The following is a 17,545-nucleotide window of genomic DNA, read 5'->3' as shown; positions in this document are numbered from 1 at the left end:
ATCAAGCAAATACAGAAATAGGATCTGAGAGCCAAACCTCGAAGTCCTTTAATGGTATCTTTGGATCGAATGTGACACGAGTGGTGGAATGATGGGGTTGAAACGGCGATCGGCGGCTAAGGTCTCTCTGAAATTTGGGTAGTGAGAACAAATAGTCACCCTAGATTGATGACCTGCTCTGATACCATGTAGAAAGAGATGATTCTCATTGATATCAATTAATCTGTACATGGGTATATATATACAATTGATTCCTATAATTATGTTCTACTAATTAGGAAAAAATCATAAATAAGAAATCCTAAATAGGAATACAGAATACAGAATATACAGAGAAATAATATAGTGATTGACTTTCCATAACATAGTGATTGACTTTCCATAACACAGGCCATGTTGGGACAATCTATGGGTGCAAAGGAAGAAATTATTCAGTGGCATAGGAGATTTGGACATTCTTCATTTACTGTTTTAGAGAAACTTTATCATCTTTTGTTTAAGCAATGCAAAATTGAATTGTTAATATGTGATGCTTGTGAGTTTGCCAAACATACTAGACAATCTTATCCTACAATAAATAATAAGGCTTCAGTTCCTTTTATGATTATCCATTCTGATGAGTGGGGGCCTACTCAAACAGTGCCTTTATCGGGTTATAGATGATTTGTGACTTTTATTGATTGTTACAGTAAGTTAACTTAGGTATATCTGATGAAAGGGAAAAATAAAGTATTTTCATGTTTTCAACAGTTTCACAAAATGATTAGCACCCAGTTTGATGCTCATGTTAAAATACTGAGAACTGATAATGACATAGAGTATATGAATGGAGTTTTTCAGGAATATTTGAAGTCACATAGAATTTTGCATCAGACTAGTTGTGTTAACACTATTGCTCCAAATGGGGTATTTGAGAGAAAAAATAGACACTTACTTGAGGTTGCTAGGTCTCTTATGTTTACAATGAATATTCCTAAACCTTACTGGAGAGATGCTATTCTTTCTCCTGCATATCTTATTAACAGGATGTCACTCCGGACTTTGGAGTTTAAGAGTCCCTTAGAGGTTTTGCGAGGTTAAAATTTACATATTGTTCCTCCAAAGGTCTTTGCTTATTTTTGCTTTGCTCATCAGCCTAATAGGGGGAAGTTAGAACCTCAGGCCCTCAAGTGTGTCTTTGTTGATTATTCCAATACTCAGAAGGGGCATAGATGTTACCACCCTCCTACAAGGAAATATTTTATGAGCATGGATGTTACCTTTAGGGAATCTGAATCTTATTTCCATTCACCTCTTCAGGGAGAACATAGGAAGGAAGAAGAGGTGCCTTTCCCTTCTTTGTCCTCTCCCAACTTTCAACTTCAAAGGGAAAATCTGAGTTTAAAGCTTATACCTAATAATGATACTCAGGGGGGGAGTCACCTAAATCTCAAGGGAGACTGAATAGACTAGATTTAAGAATTTATACTCGACAGAACAAGACAGATATAGCCATCGAGCAGAAGACTGCTGATCAACCAGAATCTCTAAATTCAATTCCTAAACATCCTGAGGTATGTGATGAGTCTCCTTTGGTATTTGATGAATCTAATTTTAATTCTCAGTCTGCTCTTCCTTCTTCTGATAATGATCTTGATATTTCTATTATTCTCAGAAAAAGTGTTAGAACCTGTACTAAACATTCTATCTCTAACTTCCTTTCATATGATTCTCTGTCTCCATCCTATAGAGCCTTTCTATTGTTTGTTTCCTTTGTTTCTATCCCAAAGGATTGGAAGAAAGCATGTCTTAATCCAAAATGGAAGGCAACCATGGTGGAGGAGATGAAAGCTGTGGCAAAGAATGAGACATGGGAACTTATTACTTTTTCACTGGAAAAAAGGTTAGTTGGATGCAAGTGGGTGTTCGTAGTGAAACATAGAGCAGATGTTTCAATTGAAAGGTATAGGTTAGGCTGGTAGCAAAAGGCTTCACATAGACGTATAGGGTAGATTACCAAGAAATCTTTGCTCCTGTTACTAAAATGAATACCATCAGAATTTTACTATCATGTGCAGTAAACCTTAAGTGGGATTTGCGGCAGTTTGATGTAAAAAATGCATTTCTACATAGTGATTTAGAAGAAGAAGTGTATATGGAAATTCCTCCAGGGTTTGAGGATGGAAAGACCAGAGGAAAAATTTGCATATTGAAGAAAGCACTGTATGGTTTAAAACAGTTAGGACATGGTTTGACAAGTTCAGTAAGGCTATGGTTTTCTTTGAATACTGCCAAAGCAATACTAATCACACCTTGTTTATAAAAACACTATAGGGGTAAGATCACTCTGCTTATTGTCTATGTGGATGATATTGTGGTAACTAGTGATAATAGGAAAGAAATGGCTCATCTAAAGGAGCAACTAGCATAGGAGTTTGAAATCTAAGATTTGGGAAAGCTAAAGTACTTTCTTGGAATAGAGATTGCCAGATCAGATGAAGGAATCTTTATTTCTCAAAGAAAGTACATACTGGATCTGTTGGAGGAAACAAAAATGCTAGGTTGTAAATCAGCAAAGTCTCCCATTGAGGCAAATAACAAATTATAAACTAGAGTTAGGGAACATGTAGATATAGGGAGATATCAAAGGTTGGTTGGCAAACTGATTTACCTTTCGCATACCAGACCAGATATAGCATATGCAGTGGGTCTAGTGAGTCAGTATATGCATGATCCTCGTGAACCTCATTTGGAAGCTGATTTTCGCATCTTGCGATACTTAAAATCTATACCTAGGAAAAGACTTCTTTTCTCAAAGCATAGCCATCTTCAGATTAAGGTCTTTACAGATGCAGATTGGGCTGGATCTCTTGATGATAGGAGATCGACATCTGGTTATTGTACTTTTATTGGTGGTAATCTAGTCACTTGGAGAAGCAAGAAGTATAATGTAACAGCTAGATCTAGTGCAGAGGCTGAGTTCAGAGCAATAGCTCAAGGTATTTGTGAACTATTGTGGTTACGAAAGCTGATGAAGAATTAAATTGCTGGAAGCTAGTGGTTTGACCTTGTTTTGTGATAACAAAGCTGCCATCAGTATAGCTCACAATCCAGTTCAACATGATCGGACCAAGGATATAGAGATTGACAGACATTTCATAAAAGAAAAGATTGTCAATGGTTCCTTAAGTATTTCTTACGAAGGGTCGAAAGACCAGTTAGCTAATATGTTCACTAAGGGATTAAGTTGTAAGGGGTTTCATACCCTAGTTTACAAGTTGGGCATGTGTAACATACATGAACAAATTTGAGGGGAAGTGTTAGAATCCCTTAATTAGTGTAAATTAACTGTAAATTAGGAATCATTGTATTTATTGGCTATTATTAGTTTCCTATTTAGTCCTAACCTTTGTATATAATTTAGAATTCTTGTAAATCATTTTGGTATGAAGAAATATAAAAGAAATTCTCCAAATTCTCTGTTTACTACATCCAGTTCCTTACCACCTACATAATGCTATTAACTCCAGTTTTTCCTTTTTTTTTACTTCGGTTCAACTTCGTCAAGTCCATTTTGGCCTACAAGGGATGGTCAAAAATCTACATTCATCAAAAGCATTGCAAGGAATAGGACAAGAACAAAATAATAAGGGTAAAGGAGATGGAGTTGTTGGCTGAAACTAAGAATTGGAAACAAGCTTATTTAATTAGCCTGAAGAGTAGGCCTTATAGCTTGTTCCCTAGAGAAGAATAATCAGATTTTGGTTATCAAGTCACTACTAGTACCGTGTATTTTTTTGTTGTAAGAAGCTTGTTCAATCTGCTGCAGGTTTCGTTTGCTCTTGTGATAAACACTTCTTTAATTTTAAGATATGAGAAATGCTATGTTGAGTTTCTTCAGAGTTCATGTCTTTTTTCATATATCTTGCATACATGAGCCGAGCCGTCTTTAAGCATTCTTTATTATTAAATTATAATTGTTTATAAGGAAAAGAAAAGAAAAGCAAATCTAGAAGGAAAGTACCAATGCATCTTCTCCCATTTCAGTGCTAATTATGTGACAATTGACCCAGTCCTGGCCAAAGCAAAAGGCAGGCGATAACTTGCAGCTCAAAATATAGATAATAGAGGATAGAAATTTATGCAGTTGCCAAGAGGACTTTGGGAATCAAAACCTGTTGTTGCAGTAGTTTAGAATTAATATCATCTGCAACCTTGATATAGTATGCACTGTTGTGATAAAGACATCATAATTCCATCAGTATTATTACAGACTACACTTTAACAGTTGTAAATTGTTCTTTCAATACCTCTTGTCTATGAGCTTGGCAGATAAACTGACTCTTTCCTGTTGAATAAGCTCCACAGTCTGTATGTTAACAATATTAGGGATAAAATAAGAATAAACAATGTAGGTATTATTAAGTGCTTGTTTCTTGACAAATCATCTGAGTTGACCAACTTAATCATTACTCATGCACATGATATTCCTTCAACTGCAGCCTATATCTGCCTTAAAAGCCCACTGCATTGAGGTAGTTTTAGAGCTCAACATTCTCATACAGATATAGCTGCAGTATTGACTACCCTCACTATACCCTAATCATCCAAACCGGGCTCCTAAACAAACACAATTATAGCAGTAAATTTTCTAGTATTTATGGCAACATCAAGAATGCAATTACAGTGAATGTGTATTACATGTTTCTCAGCAAATCAAGAAGTGATCAACTTATTCATTTTCTAGTATTTGTGGCAACATCAAGAATGCAATTACAGTGAATGTGTGTTACATGTTTCTCAGCAAATCAAGAAGTGGTCAACTTATTCATTTCCTTGACCAAATGAAATGGTGATGTCCATGATATCCCCTCATGTGCAACCTATCTCCAGTTCTCTACAAGCAAATGCCAACTTTTACAGTTAGTTTTAGAACTCAATAATCTTATATGTACATAATGGAGTCCTAATACTCTTGACAGTCCCCTGCATACCCCTCTTCCTTTATCAATAAAGAAATTGTACTAGCCCAGTGCATTATTTATTAAACTTGATTTGCATGTACTAGTTGACTGGATTTTTGCTTGCTCCACATGTACACTTACACTGGAAGAAAAACAGAGGGGTGGACAGACAGGAAGATGTACTCTTTGTGGGTGATATAGTATTTGTGGATAATAAAAGACTTCATGCTGACATTATACTTTTACAAAGGTCATAGCTACATTATTGGACTAGACATTGTGTATAATTTGAGTGCCAATTTTACTTTATTTTTGTTGTGAAGTTGTTTTCTCTTATTCATTCATAAAAGAAGTAATACAGCATTTATACAAGAGATTCCTAACTAACTAGGAATATAAATCTCCAAGATAAGGCTACATGAATCAATCTGTACAGGGAACCTAATTCTTAGGAATCCTAATTATGTAGGGATGCACGGCTGGCTTCCTTAACAATTTTTTCTTGTTTTCTTCTGTTTCATAAAATTACTTATGTAAACTTCAAGATATTCTCAGAATACCTGGTAAAGGGTAGATAAATCAAACTCCAGAGAAGCTATCTTCCTCTGTTTTTCCATTATCTGCAAGCAAATTCGTCCTTTTGCCTGTCTCATCTTCTCAGTATCTTCTTTAAGTTTCCTTGTCTCCGATTTTGCTGCAAAAATAATGGAAATGGTTCATGGAACATTAGCAAACACACCTCATTATAAATATCGTTTGTTAATTCCTGAATGTTGGGCCTCAAGCATTTCTTCCACCTCATTAGTGTTAAATTGCAATCATAAACTGAGCAGTTACACAAGCAAGCAATTTCACTAGCTTTGTTCGTTCCTAGGTGATTGAGCATTTCTATGACGACTGATGAATATCAGAAAACTTATTTGGCATGAATCTTTAGGTACTTTACAATGGCTGAGATTTAAATATTCCAAAAATAGATTTATCTCAATCTTGATGTAAGCATCATCAGGCATCAGCATTTTTTAACGTTCCAAAACAGAAAAAATTCCTTGTTCATGTGATTGTTTGGTGATCAATTAAAATGTACAACAGAACATTGTAGCTGCCATATTCAGTTCCCTAAAGACTCAAGTTTGCTTTTGCACATTAGAGGCACCTTATCAACTTCTACATTCAAGCTCACAATTGTTGCCACAAATCACAAATAATGTTCAAATTCTTTCTTCTTAACTTACTCATTCATATTGAATTTAAAATTTTCAATATAAGAAATAAGAAGTAAATTTTACAAAAATAAATTTTCATATAACAAAATAAGAAAAAACAAATACCAAAAACAAATATAACGTTGCATTTGCACAAAATATTTGAAATCCAAATATTTGGAGTACTGAAGGAAAAGGGAAAAAAAAAATACACATTTCAACCAAGTATATGAAAATTTATTTGAAATTATATTTCGAATTCATCCTCAAACTATTTCTCGTCAACATTTAAAAATCCATTCTCCTCTAAATTTAACTAAACAAAGAAAATCTATGCATCAAATCTGTTTATCTCCGTTCTACTAATTTTAGCGTGCAAAAAGGGGTAAAAAGGAACTCATCATCAGACAAAAAATCTAACAAGTAAAATAACTGCTGAATCTCTACTAAAAACAATTGAAATTTTCAAGAAATACATCATACTTCTTGAAATTTAAAAACAAATAAATAAGTAAATAAATAACGAGAATTACCAGAGTTGAGATCAGTCTCCATGGTTTGAATAGTGGCGATCTGTGTGTGCTCTTCCACTGATACCTTGGCTGCCTGATCTTCCACATCTACAAAAATTCAATCATATACGCACATAAATACAAACTAAATGATTCCTTTTAAATACAAACTAAATGATTCCTTAGTTAGGTTTTGTGTTCGATTTCAAATATTCATGCAGAGAGAAAGGCACCGTTCATTTGAGAGCGTAGAGTCTTCATGTACTGCAAGTACTCCTCCATCTTCGAATCCTAATCCTTAGAATCCCAAATTCCACACGAATACCAGAGAGAAAGATTGTGAGATTTTTGAAGGAAACCAAATAAAATCAATTGCGATCAACTTCAACGGAGAAATTCAATCGATTTAAAAAGGAGGGAAACTTTTGGAGGGGAAAACGAAAAGCCCAGGGAGAGAGCTGAGCAATTGATTCCGCGGCTTGGACCAAAAGTGGAGCCCAGTTCCTTACCAACTCGCCCCGAATTTAGTTTGTTTATTCCTTTTGCATAAATTTCAAATTGGACCTTGAATTATTGCTTATGTTCAATGTAGTCCAATTTAAATGTTACACTAGTTAATTATCACACGAGCTTTCACTTTTATTGAAGTTAAAAAGCCCATTTCAACCATTAAAATTATGCTCGATAGTCACTTCAATTCCTGATAAAAATTTGTAGTCAAACATGTTCATTTATATATCACTCAAGGTCAGGTCAGGTACTATTCAATAATATTGCTATATTTTGGTTTTTTTATTTTCAGAAAATTAACAACTATATTTTTTCGTTATTAAATTTCATTATGATTTGAAATGCCTTAACAAAATATTAAATTTCATTATAATTAAAGTGATAGTATCACTTCTAACAGCAGCCTGAATATAGGGAGGAATGTCTTCCTTTAAGAGAGACTCCACATCAATATTAGTGATTAATTAAGCTGATGAATGGGCAACCACATTACAATTATGCTTAGCAAAGCAAAATGATAGACTGGAGAACAGAACTTCACCCCAAAATGACATCAACAGCCTGTTGGAAATGACCCAAACAGCTAGATTTGCTGTGGAGAGCTTCAATGAGAACAAGACAATCTGATTCCACAACTATGTGATGAAATCCACCATCCAATACTACTCCATTTCCATAAACGACAACAATAGCCTTTGCAATATGAGGATTAAAAAAAAAAAAAACAGATTCCTTTTTAAGAGCTCAAAAATGACACCTCACCTTTATCAATCTTCAACACAACTCCCATTCCAACACAATTGGTTTTAGTAGTATGCATTAGAGTATATCATTTTGTATGTATATTGTACATATTTTATTTATAAAAGGCAATTTCACTTTTCTGTTTACATAATATATTTATGTGTAATAGAAAAGGTCCATTGATATTTTGTTAAAAATTCTATTCTTAAATTGTTAAGAACATGAGTGACAGTATTTCTAGCACAAAGTATCATAAATTGGTTCACAATTGAGGATACTTCACAAAGGACATGACTTATACAAAAATATTATAATCATGTTTGTTCCCAAAGTATTTATATGAGATATAAATAAGATGGACTTGTAAGTCTCATGCCACATAACAAACATGATAGGCACTTATACATGATAAGTAGGCCGAACTAGTGACGCTTATGACAAGCACATGAAGTTTACTCTTGTCAATACATTGTCATATATTATATCAGTGCATATAATCTTTAGACCTGAGATAACAAAATTTATCTTTTATATAGGTAGTTTGAGTTTGATACTGCTTTCATACTTGTACTGTGTATGGGTATATGGGCATGTGTTGGCTCCTACTAGTTATATATGGAGATAGGTGTTGATCAAGATGGAATCCGTTACCCTAAGTAAATAGGGATAAAATCCTATGTTCATTTAATTATTCTTGATGTTTCAAGTTCCTGGCCAAGACAGTCAAATTTAGTCAGAAAATAGTTTCTGATAAGAAAATCTAATTAATCAAGAACTGGAATTAAAAGAGAACATAATGTTCATAGCAAATAGGGTTTGACATTAACCATGACTCCAGTTCGAATTGGGATTTTGTAACGGAAAGATTCTAGTGCATGATAACATATGATTAAAAGTTCATTTAAGGTATTCCTTATTACTGATTGGGTAGCCATGGCATATTATGTTAGGTGTCAACCATGGTCTATGAGATGCCTGAAATGATTTAGAAAAATCATTTACGGTAAGAAAGAGTTCTAATGATATTAAGAGTTAATATCATTTCTCATTGCCAATAAGTAATGAGCCTAGTAAATCACACATCTACACAAGCTAATCACCATTTAAAATGTGATTTAATTAATTAATTAATTAGTTTAATTAATTAATTAAAGATGTTTGGTTTGCAATAAGATTACAAAGTCCCTAACATGACTTGAAACCAAATATAAGTTATTGGATGTATAGTATAAATTAAATTTATATTTAATTTAATTAAATATAAATTTAATTATGAGAAATTAATTAATGGAGATTAATTAATTAATTAATTTATGTTTGATATAAATTGATTTAAAGAGGAGAAATTATGATTTTGGGTTGAGAACTCAAATTAAAGAGTAAGGGCAAATTGGTCTTTTCACATGGTGACACACGACACCATGAGAATGGTGACACATGGCACCATATGATCTTGCCACTTGTCTTTTCTATGATGGAAGACCACATGTCATGATTTAAATGCAGCTTGACACTTGGCTTCATCGGATTAAATCAAATAAGAACAAGATGGGATCTTGTGATGACATGTGGTAAGGGAGTTAGAGTTTGACCTAAGTATATAAAGAAATGTTATAAAGAAAAATTAGCCACTTCTCCCTTTTCCTCTAAAGTTGCCGTCACATTGCTCTCTCCTTCTCCTCTTAATTTCTCAATTGATTCAAAGAAAAAACTATGATTTCCTCTTAAATTAAAATTATTAAAAAGTGTTTCTAACACCCAATACATTTATACAATCTTCACAAAGCATAAACTCTATCTTATAATTGGTTTACAAGGCTTGAGAAGCCAATCTAAGGGCAGCCATTGCATCTTTGGTGTATGCATGTGATGGACAAACTAGAGGGATAACATTTGGGGTCCTAAGTACATCTTAAGAGGCTTCAATTGTGCATCAAGAGGTTAGTAACTAAAAATCTCTCTTTTAGTTAGGGTTTAATTGAATTCATAATCTTTAATGGCAAATGAAATTTTAATGCATGCTAAAATATGTTTTGGTATGCAATTGGGCATTGAAAATTGATTAGGATCATAAGATATTTGGTATGGTGCATGTAACCTTAGAAATAATTTTTGAAATTCAAGGTTCTAATGCCCAATAATCACACTTCTACTCCTTCAATTGGTATCAAAGCCACTATATTTGCCATTAAGATTGTATATGAGGTTTAATTGTATGATTGGATCAAATTTGGATTGATTCAAAGCTGGTTGGGTGCTCAAAGGGGGCAGCATGAATGTGAAACACGCCTCAAAGGTGTGTTTGGAGTTTGGGCTTAGTTTTTGGGCCCATTATGTAATTTTTGTGTATTTAAGACCCATAATTAAGCTCATACCTAATTAAATTGTTTAATTAGGAATTTTAATTACACAATTAATTTTTGAAAATTGTTTTCAAGGTATTAAATTTGGAAAAGGTTTCTAAATTTAAAATTATTTGAATGAGATTCAAATTTAATTTTGGTTGAATATGTGATATTCAATTTAATTTTTAGTATATATATTTTATTTAATTGTTAAGTTTTAATATGTATGATGAATGATCATAGACAATAAAAGACCAATGTGATTGATTTATTTCTTTTATTTTTCTTTGGGTTGTAAAATAATTAATTTTATTTTAGTAGCATGTATTATAAACGTTGTAATAATTTATGTTGTAATTTCATTTATTTGAGGACTTTAAAGTCCATATTCTTGTAAACTCGCATTGGTATGTCAATGACTATAATGTAATTAGATTACAGGAAGATCAAGGAGGTAAAGAGTATTGTTGGGACCAGTGGGAGAAAATCAAGACCAGGAGTTAATTATGTACTTCTTCAGCAACTCTTGTAAAATGAATGAATGAAATACACTTAGGAATGCTCCGATTCAATTCTTAGTGGCTTAGAATTGAATCCCTTAGAAAGTCCATGATCATACCATATTATTTGTTTGTCCATGTATGCATGAGATGTATGTGAATGTATGCAAGTATATGATATATGCATGCCAATCGGATAATGTACAAAGTGAGACCATAATAGTAATTAAGTCGACCACAAAATCTTCCAAACAAATAATTAAGTTAGAAATGGTATAATTAAAGTAATTATATCATGGCCCTCCATTGAGGCAATTATTTTAAGAAATTTTAAATACTTGCATGTGATGCATTTATTTAACAGATTTTCTTAAGAATAATTGTTAAGCATAAGATGTTGTAAATATGTAAATAGTTGGTGGCCAATAATGGATATGCCTGAGAAAATTAAAATTATTTTCATATTTACTGGCTCAATGGGATCAACTTAACTAATGCAAGATAAATCAATAATGGAGGTGCCTGAGATTTTGAGCATTAGGGGCTAAATAAATAATTGAACCTCACATGAGATGTGATGAGCAAGGAGTTGCTCACTTATAATTTATTGTAATTCCAATAATGGATGTGCCTGAGGATGATCAATAAGACTATAAGAATTCAATCACCCACTAGAAATTCATCCAACTAGGATTTTTATTTCCTACTTTGAAAGTGTAGGATTCGCCAAGTTAGTGGGAGGACCAATTTGATTAAAAGACCATAATTATTTTAGTTAATTACTTGATATATTTACTAATTAATCTAGTTATTTTTCGCAGTTAATTTTTCTGATAATAATGAGCACACAACAATCACCACCATCCAATATCCTTGTGAGCATACTTGATCACAATAGGTTGACGGGACCTAATTTTTCTGATTGGCTCATAAATTTAAAACTTTTCCTGAACCTAGAGCGTATTGGATATGTTTTAGACTCAAAGGTTCCTGGTCCCTTACCTCCAGAGGCCACTCAAGAGGAACTAGACACTTTGGAGAATTCTCTTTCATTGAAGAATTCTCTAATTTCTCTCTGAAGAACTAAGATCCCTGACTTGAGCGTCAGAGTGGCCTGCCAAAAGGCCATGCACCTCGTCTTGGTCTACGTATCATCAGGGTCAAGACTATAAAGACTTGCGGTAGCATCAGATACAAAGATGAACAAACCCTAATAAAAGAGAGAGAGAACTCGCAATAAAGTTCATCATTTTGAAAAATGAGTTGCATAAATTCATAAAAGTAACATGATCTCCCTCTAATTTTGCAAGACTCCTTACCCGATCTACGGTGTAGCCGAGCAAAAAATGCCACATTATGTGCCGAAGCACCTTGTCTTAACTTACTATATTAATTATCAATTTTAGTTCTATCTTTATTTATATCATAATATTTTTAAAATGGATAAATTGCCGCAGTTTCCCATATTTTATTGACATTTTACCTGTTAAAATAGTTACCTGTTTAAAATTCTATCATAAAGGAAAATTTAAAATTCATCTTCAACCATAATTTCCAATCATATTTTCATATTGATCCATATCATCATTTCATACTCATTCATATCATTAAAAATTCATTTGATTCATCTATAAAGGTACATAATTATTTACAAACCAAAAGTGAATTTACAAACTATGTATCTAATGACAAAAATGAAGTCATGCATGTGGAGGCCCTTGTAGTATACCAAGCTGATGGGGTGGAGGTGACAATGACCCTACTGCAGATCTCCCTGAGCCAAAGACTATTGGGTCTTCTTACCTGAACTTGTGCGAGAAAAAGCCATCGCACTAAGCATTGCTGCTTAGTGGTGCATTAATATTGAATGGAAATACAATATACACACGAAGTAACAAATTTCATGCTTATAGTAACATAAGGAAAAATGCATATTTAATTTAATGATGACCCATTTAAAGAAAATAGAACTTGTAATGGTAAATGTTGTAGTCAATCGATTGTTTGAATACATAATGATTTGAATACCTTTTTACATTTTATTGATCATTGGAAACATTGGTTTCATTGGGATCTTTTCTTCTTTTCATCTTGATGTTCCACTTTCTTAATTCATTTTAGTGCCCAAGTAACCTTGAACAGACTGTATATAAACTAGATAGTGGGACGCATGGCACTGACCACGCGGTGGCTCGGGCCATTATGTTACAAGATTTCATCTTCGGTACTGACCACTCAGTGGCTCTGACCTGTATATCACTAATTCTTATATCTTGGTTCTGACCACTTGGTGGCTCTGACCATTATATCATTTATTTTCATTTTTGATACTGAACACTTAGTAGCTCTGACTGGTATATACCTATCCATCCACTCTTATACTGCTATCTGGGCATACTTAGGCTAATTATCCTCATTAGCAACTTAATATTCTTATCAACTCATTATTTTGTCATCATTCATTCATCCGTTCATGTTTATCATACCATTGACATTAAATGCTATTCAGATGTGAACTTTTATGTTGACAATGTCATCATTTCATATGCATTCATGCTTATTATGCCTTTGAAAACAATCACAATTTATAACTTAAGCCCTTTTTGCTTACTTTCAAAATTTTCAGAGTTGGTATCTCAACTTTAATCAATAATTTAATTAAGTTACAACAAGAATTTGGTCATACTCTCTTCATGAGATTTGTAGGTTTAGGTCTTATATTTAATTTGGCTTCAGAATCACTCAATTTGCATTTGTGTAGCTTGAGTTATGGCTATTTTATCAAAACTAATCTAGTGACCAATTATGTGTTCAGGTCATTCCAGAACAGGGCAGGTTTCTAAAACTAGTTTGTCAAGCCATTTTTGATAAGTTACAGTCACAATTTGACTTCATATTCTTCATATGAATTATTTCCCTATGTCTCAATGTCACACAAATTCAAGAATCACTAAGTTTGAAGTTTTGTAGAGTGAGTTATGGCTGATTGATCAACCCTTACTCACGGACCCTGCACCTTTTGGGTTTTTAGGTTTTTAGGTCAGTATTGCATTTAACATTTGAGGGTTTTACACCCAGAATTCGAGTAAGGTCTCTAAAACAAAGTTGTAAGCCTATGTCTTAGGTTTCTAGATCATTTTGAATCATCTCATTTGGAGTTATATAATGAGAGTTATGCCCTGATAATCACACGGAGGTCAAAGGGCAATTTGCTGGAATTCCAGGAAATTCTGGTTTCAGTGTTTGGCATTTGTCCTAGCAATTCAACTCATTTGCCCTAGGATTTTGGCCTGGGACAAAACACAAAAGTTGTAGTTATGTGTCTTAGCTTTAATTTGGTTTAGATTTTACTTCAATTGGAGTTGTGTAGCTCAACTTAGATGTAATTGAACACACTAAACTCATGCTGTCCAGAATCTGTCTCACTACACAACCTTATATTCCATCAATTGTTTTCATATTTCCCCTACATATTCCAATAGCCCCACATGCAAATAACCATAATTTACACATAATTACATTAAATAGGGCATATACAAGAAAATCCCTAAACCTAATAAACTCTAACTGAATTTCTTAAAACTTCAAGAATTGAAGGAATTCATAGCACTAACCTTGATCTTTCAAGCTTTCTTCCACTTAATTTCAGCTTCAATCAACCCCAAACACTTGATTCACTTCTTGGGCTGCCAACCAATATTTTCCTTCACCTTTCTTCTCAATTTCTTTGGATTTTATGGCTGGTTTCCTTGAGTTCAAACCTTGATTTCAACATTTCTCTCAATTTTTAGGAATTTAGGTGGAAATTTTGAATGGTTTGGAGCTTGGAAGAAATGGCTTTCATGGAGGATTTTGGAGAGAAAAAGGGACGGCAAAGATTGCTGAAACCGATGGAAAATAAAGACAAAATTTCAATTATTAAATTTTGTATTCCTTTTTATGGTATTTTTGTAAATATAATGAAATGTATAATCATTAGTTTTTGACTTAATTAGTTTAGTCTATTTTTTTTTCTTGATCTTGATTAATTTAACTAAGTTATCTTCATTATTTTCGTTCACCTCATTTTTGGTCAATTTTGAATTCTGAAATTTATTTGATCAAATTTTATTCTTACTGGGTTTTTATCTGTCTTTTCCATAATACCCAATAAGTCCTTAATTCTATTTTTCACTTTTGATTTCATCTACTTACTTAAACTTGTTTCTTTACACTTCTATGACTTATTAACTCATACTAATACTCCAATTAGACCTTAATTAAAAGTTTTACAAAGTCTTATAAGAATTGGAGTGACAACCATAACCATAGTTACTTTCCAGTGGAGTTACTCATCACCGAGAGTTGTGCTCGTCTAACTGATTTGCATTTCACTTCTTTTATTTTTCTCCAACTTTATTTGATTTTTATTTTATTAATTTATGACTCATCACTCTAATTTAAGGGTGGTTCCAGACATCCTGACTGTCTGAACAGACGTTAGTCACCGGATCAGTCGAATGTACAGAATTATTTAAAGTGATGGTGCTACAAATTTTCTCTTAGAGAAATCCATTTAAATTAATCAATGTTGTGCAACTCTTTGACTTCACACAAATTTCAATTCAAAATTTGTGAAAATCATATAGAATCAGATATGAGATAAAAAAGTTTTATAGATAGACGATGATAAACAACCATTAGAGCAGGACAGGTCAAGAGCATGGTGAGGAAGCGATAGGAAAATTAAAAGAAAAGAAAGGATGAGAAGAGGGCATGGTGAGTAAGACAGAGAATTAATGAAAGTATGAAGAAAGAGGAACTCTAATGAAGCATAAACTAAAAGATAAAACAAAGAATTTTGGTTTCTAATTCCAGTTTTTGATTTTTAAATAATTACGTGAAAAGCTGTTAAAAATAAAACAACAATACTTATGTGAACACGTTTATAAATATTTAAAAAAAAAATACACAAAAAATTGAGAACCACAACCAAACCAAGCGCGCCTTAAATTAAGTATTTTAACTATAAAATTGATCACTTACGCACGTGACCATAAACGATCATCTCTACTCTATAGTTTTATTATTTTCTTTGCTTGTCTAAATATAATAGGGATATTGGGTAGAAATTTAATTTTGGAGGCTCAATAAAAATATATTATTTATAAAATTAAGTATATGAAATAAATGTAAGTTGATAAGAGAATTCTTTTTAAAACAAAATTAGCTTGTTAAAAATTAATTAAATGAAATTATTGTTAATTCAAGAATATAATAAATATTTAATATTATGAATTATTAAACTCAAAATATATTGATGGCTTAAAATTAAAAATTTTGCTTAATTTATTTCAAATCTATTTTTTTTTCTAAAATAATTATGAAAAGTAAAATTAATTAAAATTATAGATTAAATAAAATAAAATAAAAGATATGGTTTTAACTTTTAATGTTATGAAAGAAATTTTTTTTTTTTAATTTGACTATGATGAAATTCTAGCGAGAGAGAAATTTCAATAATGACAATAAAATTATAAGAGGAAAACTACTAAAATTTCAAATTGATTAAAGATTATAAGATAATCATGCTAGACTTCTATATGATCAATAACCTTGTATAATAATTTAAATTTCAAATAATAGGAATCGCTGGTTATGGATTTGTTGGACAAGGAAAAAGAAAAAACCACTATTACACCTAAAATATTTGAAAATCCAAGGCCTAGTGCCCTCTTATCCTTGCCTAAATTTGTCCTATTAGAATAGAATTGGAAGAAATCACGAGAAAAAAAAGAAGAAATAGTATATTTATTTGTTGCTTTCTTAATCATCATCTTCAGCAAGAATAAGCACAAAAAGTAGGTTGGATGTTGATGAGATAGCACCAACAATTAAGTGTTATTGTTGTCTTGTATTCCAATGAAAATTTGGATAAACTAGAAGGAAAATTTTTTTCTCATATGCACGGTTTACATGGCCTATAAATCTTTTTAAATAAATAAGTCTAACTTAAAATTATATCTTTTAAATAAATAAGTCAGTTTAAAATTATAGTTTATAAATCGAATCAAACATTCTTTAAATGACTTTGAAAATGCTAACATTTTGTCATACAGTTCAAGAAAATGGAGCTCTATTGATTATAATTTTTTTTCCCTTCAATAATTGTGTGATGAGGGAAGTTATTATAAAAACATCAATCCAATTAAAGTAATTATATGGTGAAGCCAACATGAAATGTCAAATCGATTCATATAGAGATAAATATTTAAAATAGTTGAATAGTTATTTTTTTAGGATTTATCATCATACGATTATTATTTGATGGAGTAATTTTATCATATTACCGTAATTTCATGTAGGTAAATCTGTAAAAATAGTTATTTTCATTTATTCTTATCTCTTTATTTTAAAAATAATTGTATTTTTTTCAAATTCAGTAAGTACTTTTACTTATTTGTAAATTTCCTATTGATTTGCCATCCACATAGGTATACCTACATGAAATCACTGTATTAGTATATAATTTCTCTATTTGATAGGACTCATTTATATACACATATTTATATTTTATTGGCTTATCATTTTATACAAAATATCTTACATGAAATCACCATTTTATTTTATAATTTTTCATCTAACAGGTATTTTCTAACACATTATATTATTTTAATATATAGTTTTATTTTTACATAATAATTTTTGTATGTTATTTTAATAATAAACCCAAAAATCTTAGGGATTTACGTGTAATTTGTCAAAGCAATTAAATAAAAAAATAGATGCCATTATTATAGATTGATA

At 31.9% G+C, this 17,545-nt stretch overlaps 1 protein-coding gene across 4 annotated transcripts in view; it reads right to left on the bottom strand.

The window, feature by feature from the left end:
• Positions 1-7,198, bottom strand: part of LOC110646479 (uncharacterized) — a 33,908-nt gene extending 26,710 nt beyond the window's left edge. The window contains exons 1-6 of one of the 4 annotated variants that reach the window (XM_058131423.1): positions 6,894-7,198; positions 6,682-6,768; positions 5,504-5,637; positions 4,290-4,348; positions 4,155-4,209; positions 4,004-4,054 (exon numbers count right to left, since the gene is read on the bottom strand). In XM_058131423.1, the coding sequence (XP_057987406.1) occupies positions 4,004-4,054; positions 4,155-4,209; positions 4,290-4,348; positions 5,504-5,637; positions 6,682-6,768; positions 6,894-6,942 (435 nt within the window). In that variant the 5' untranslated portion in view covers positions 6,943-7,198. The remainder of the gene's footprint in view (positions 1-4,003; positions 4,055-4,154; positions 4,210-4,289; positions 4,349-5,503; positions 5,638-6,681; positions 6,769-6,893) is intronic. The other 3 variants (XM_058131424.1, XM_058131421.1, XM_058131422.1) reach the window with 3 other exon arrangements.
• Positions 7,199-17,545: the final 10,347 nt, after the last annotated feature.

The sequence above is a fragment of the Hevea brasiliensis genome, chromosome 12 (genome assembly GCF_030052815.1).
Source record: "Hevea brasiliensis isolate MT/VB/25A 57/8 chromosome 12, ASM3005281v1, whole genome shotgun sequence".
Taxonomy (NCBI): Eukaryota; Viridiplantae; Streptophyta; class Magnoliopsida; order Malpighiales; family Euphorbiaceae; genus Hevea; species Hevea brasiliensis.
Note: the sequence above shows the minus strand (reverse complement) of the source record. Positions and strands in the feature narration are given on the sequence as shown.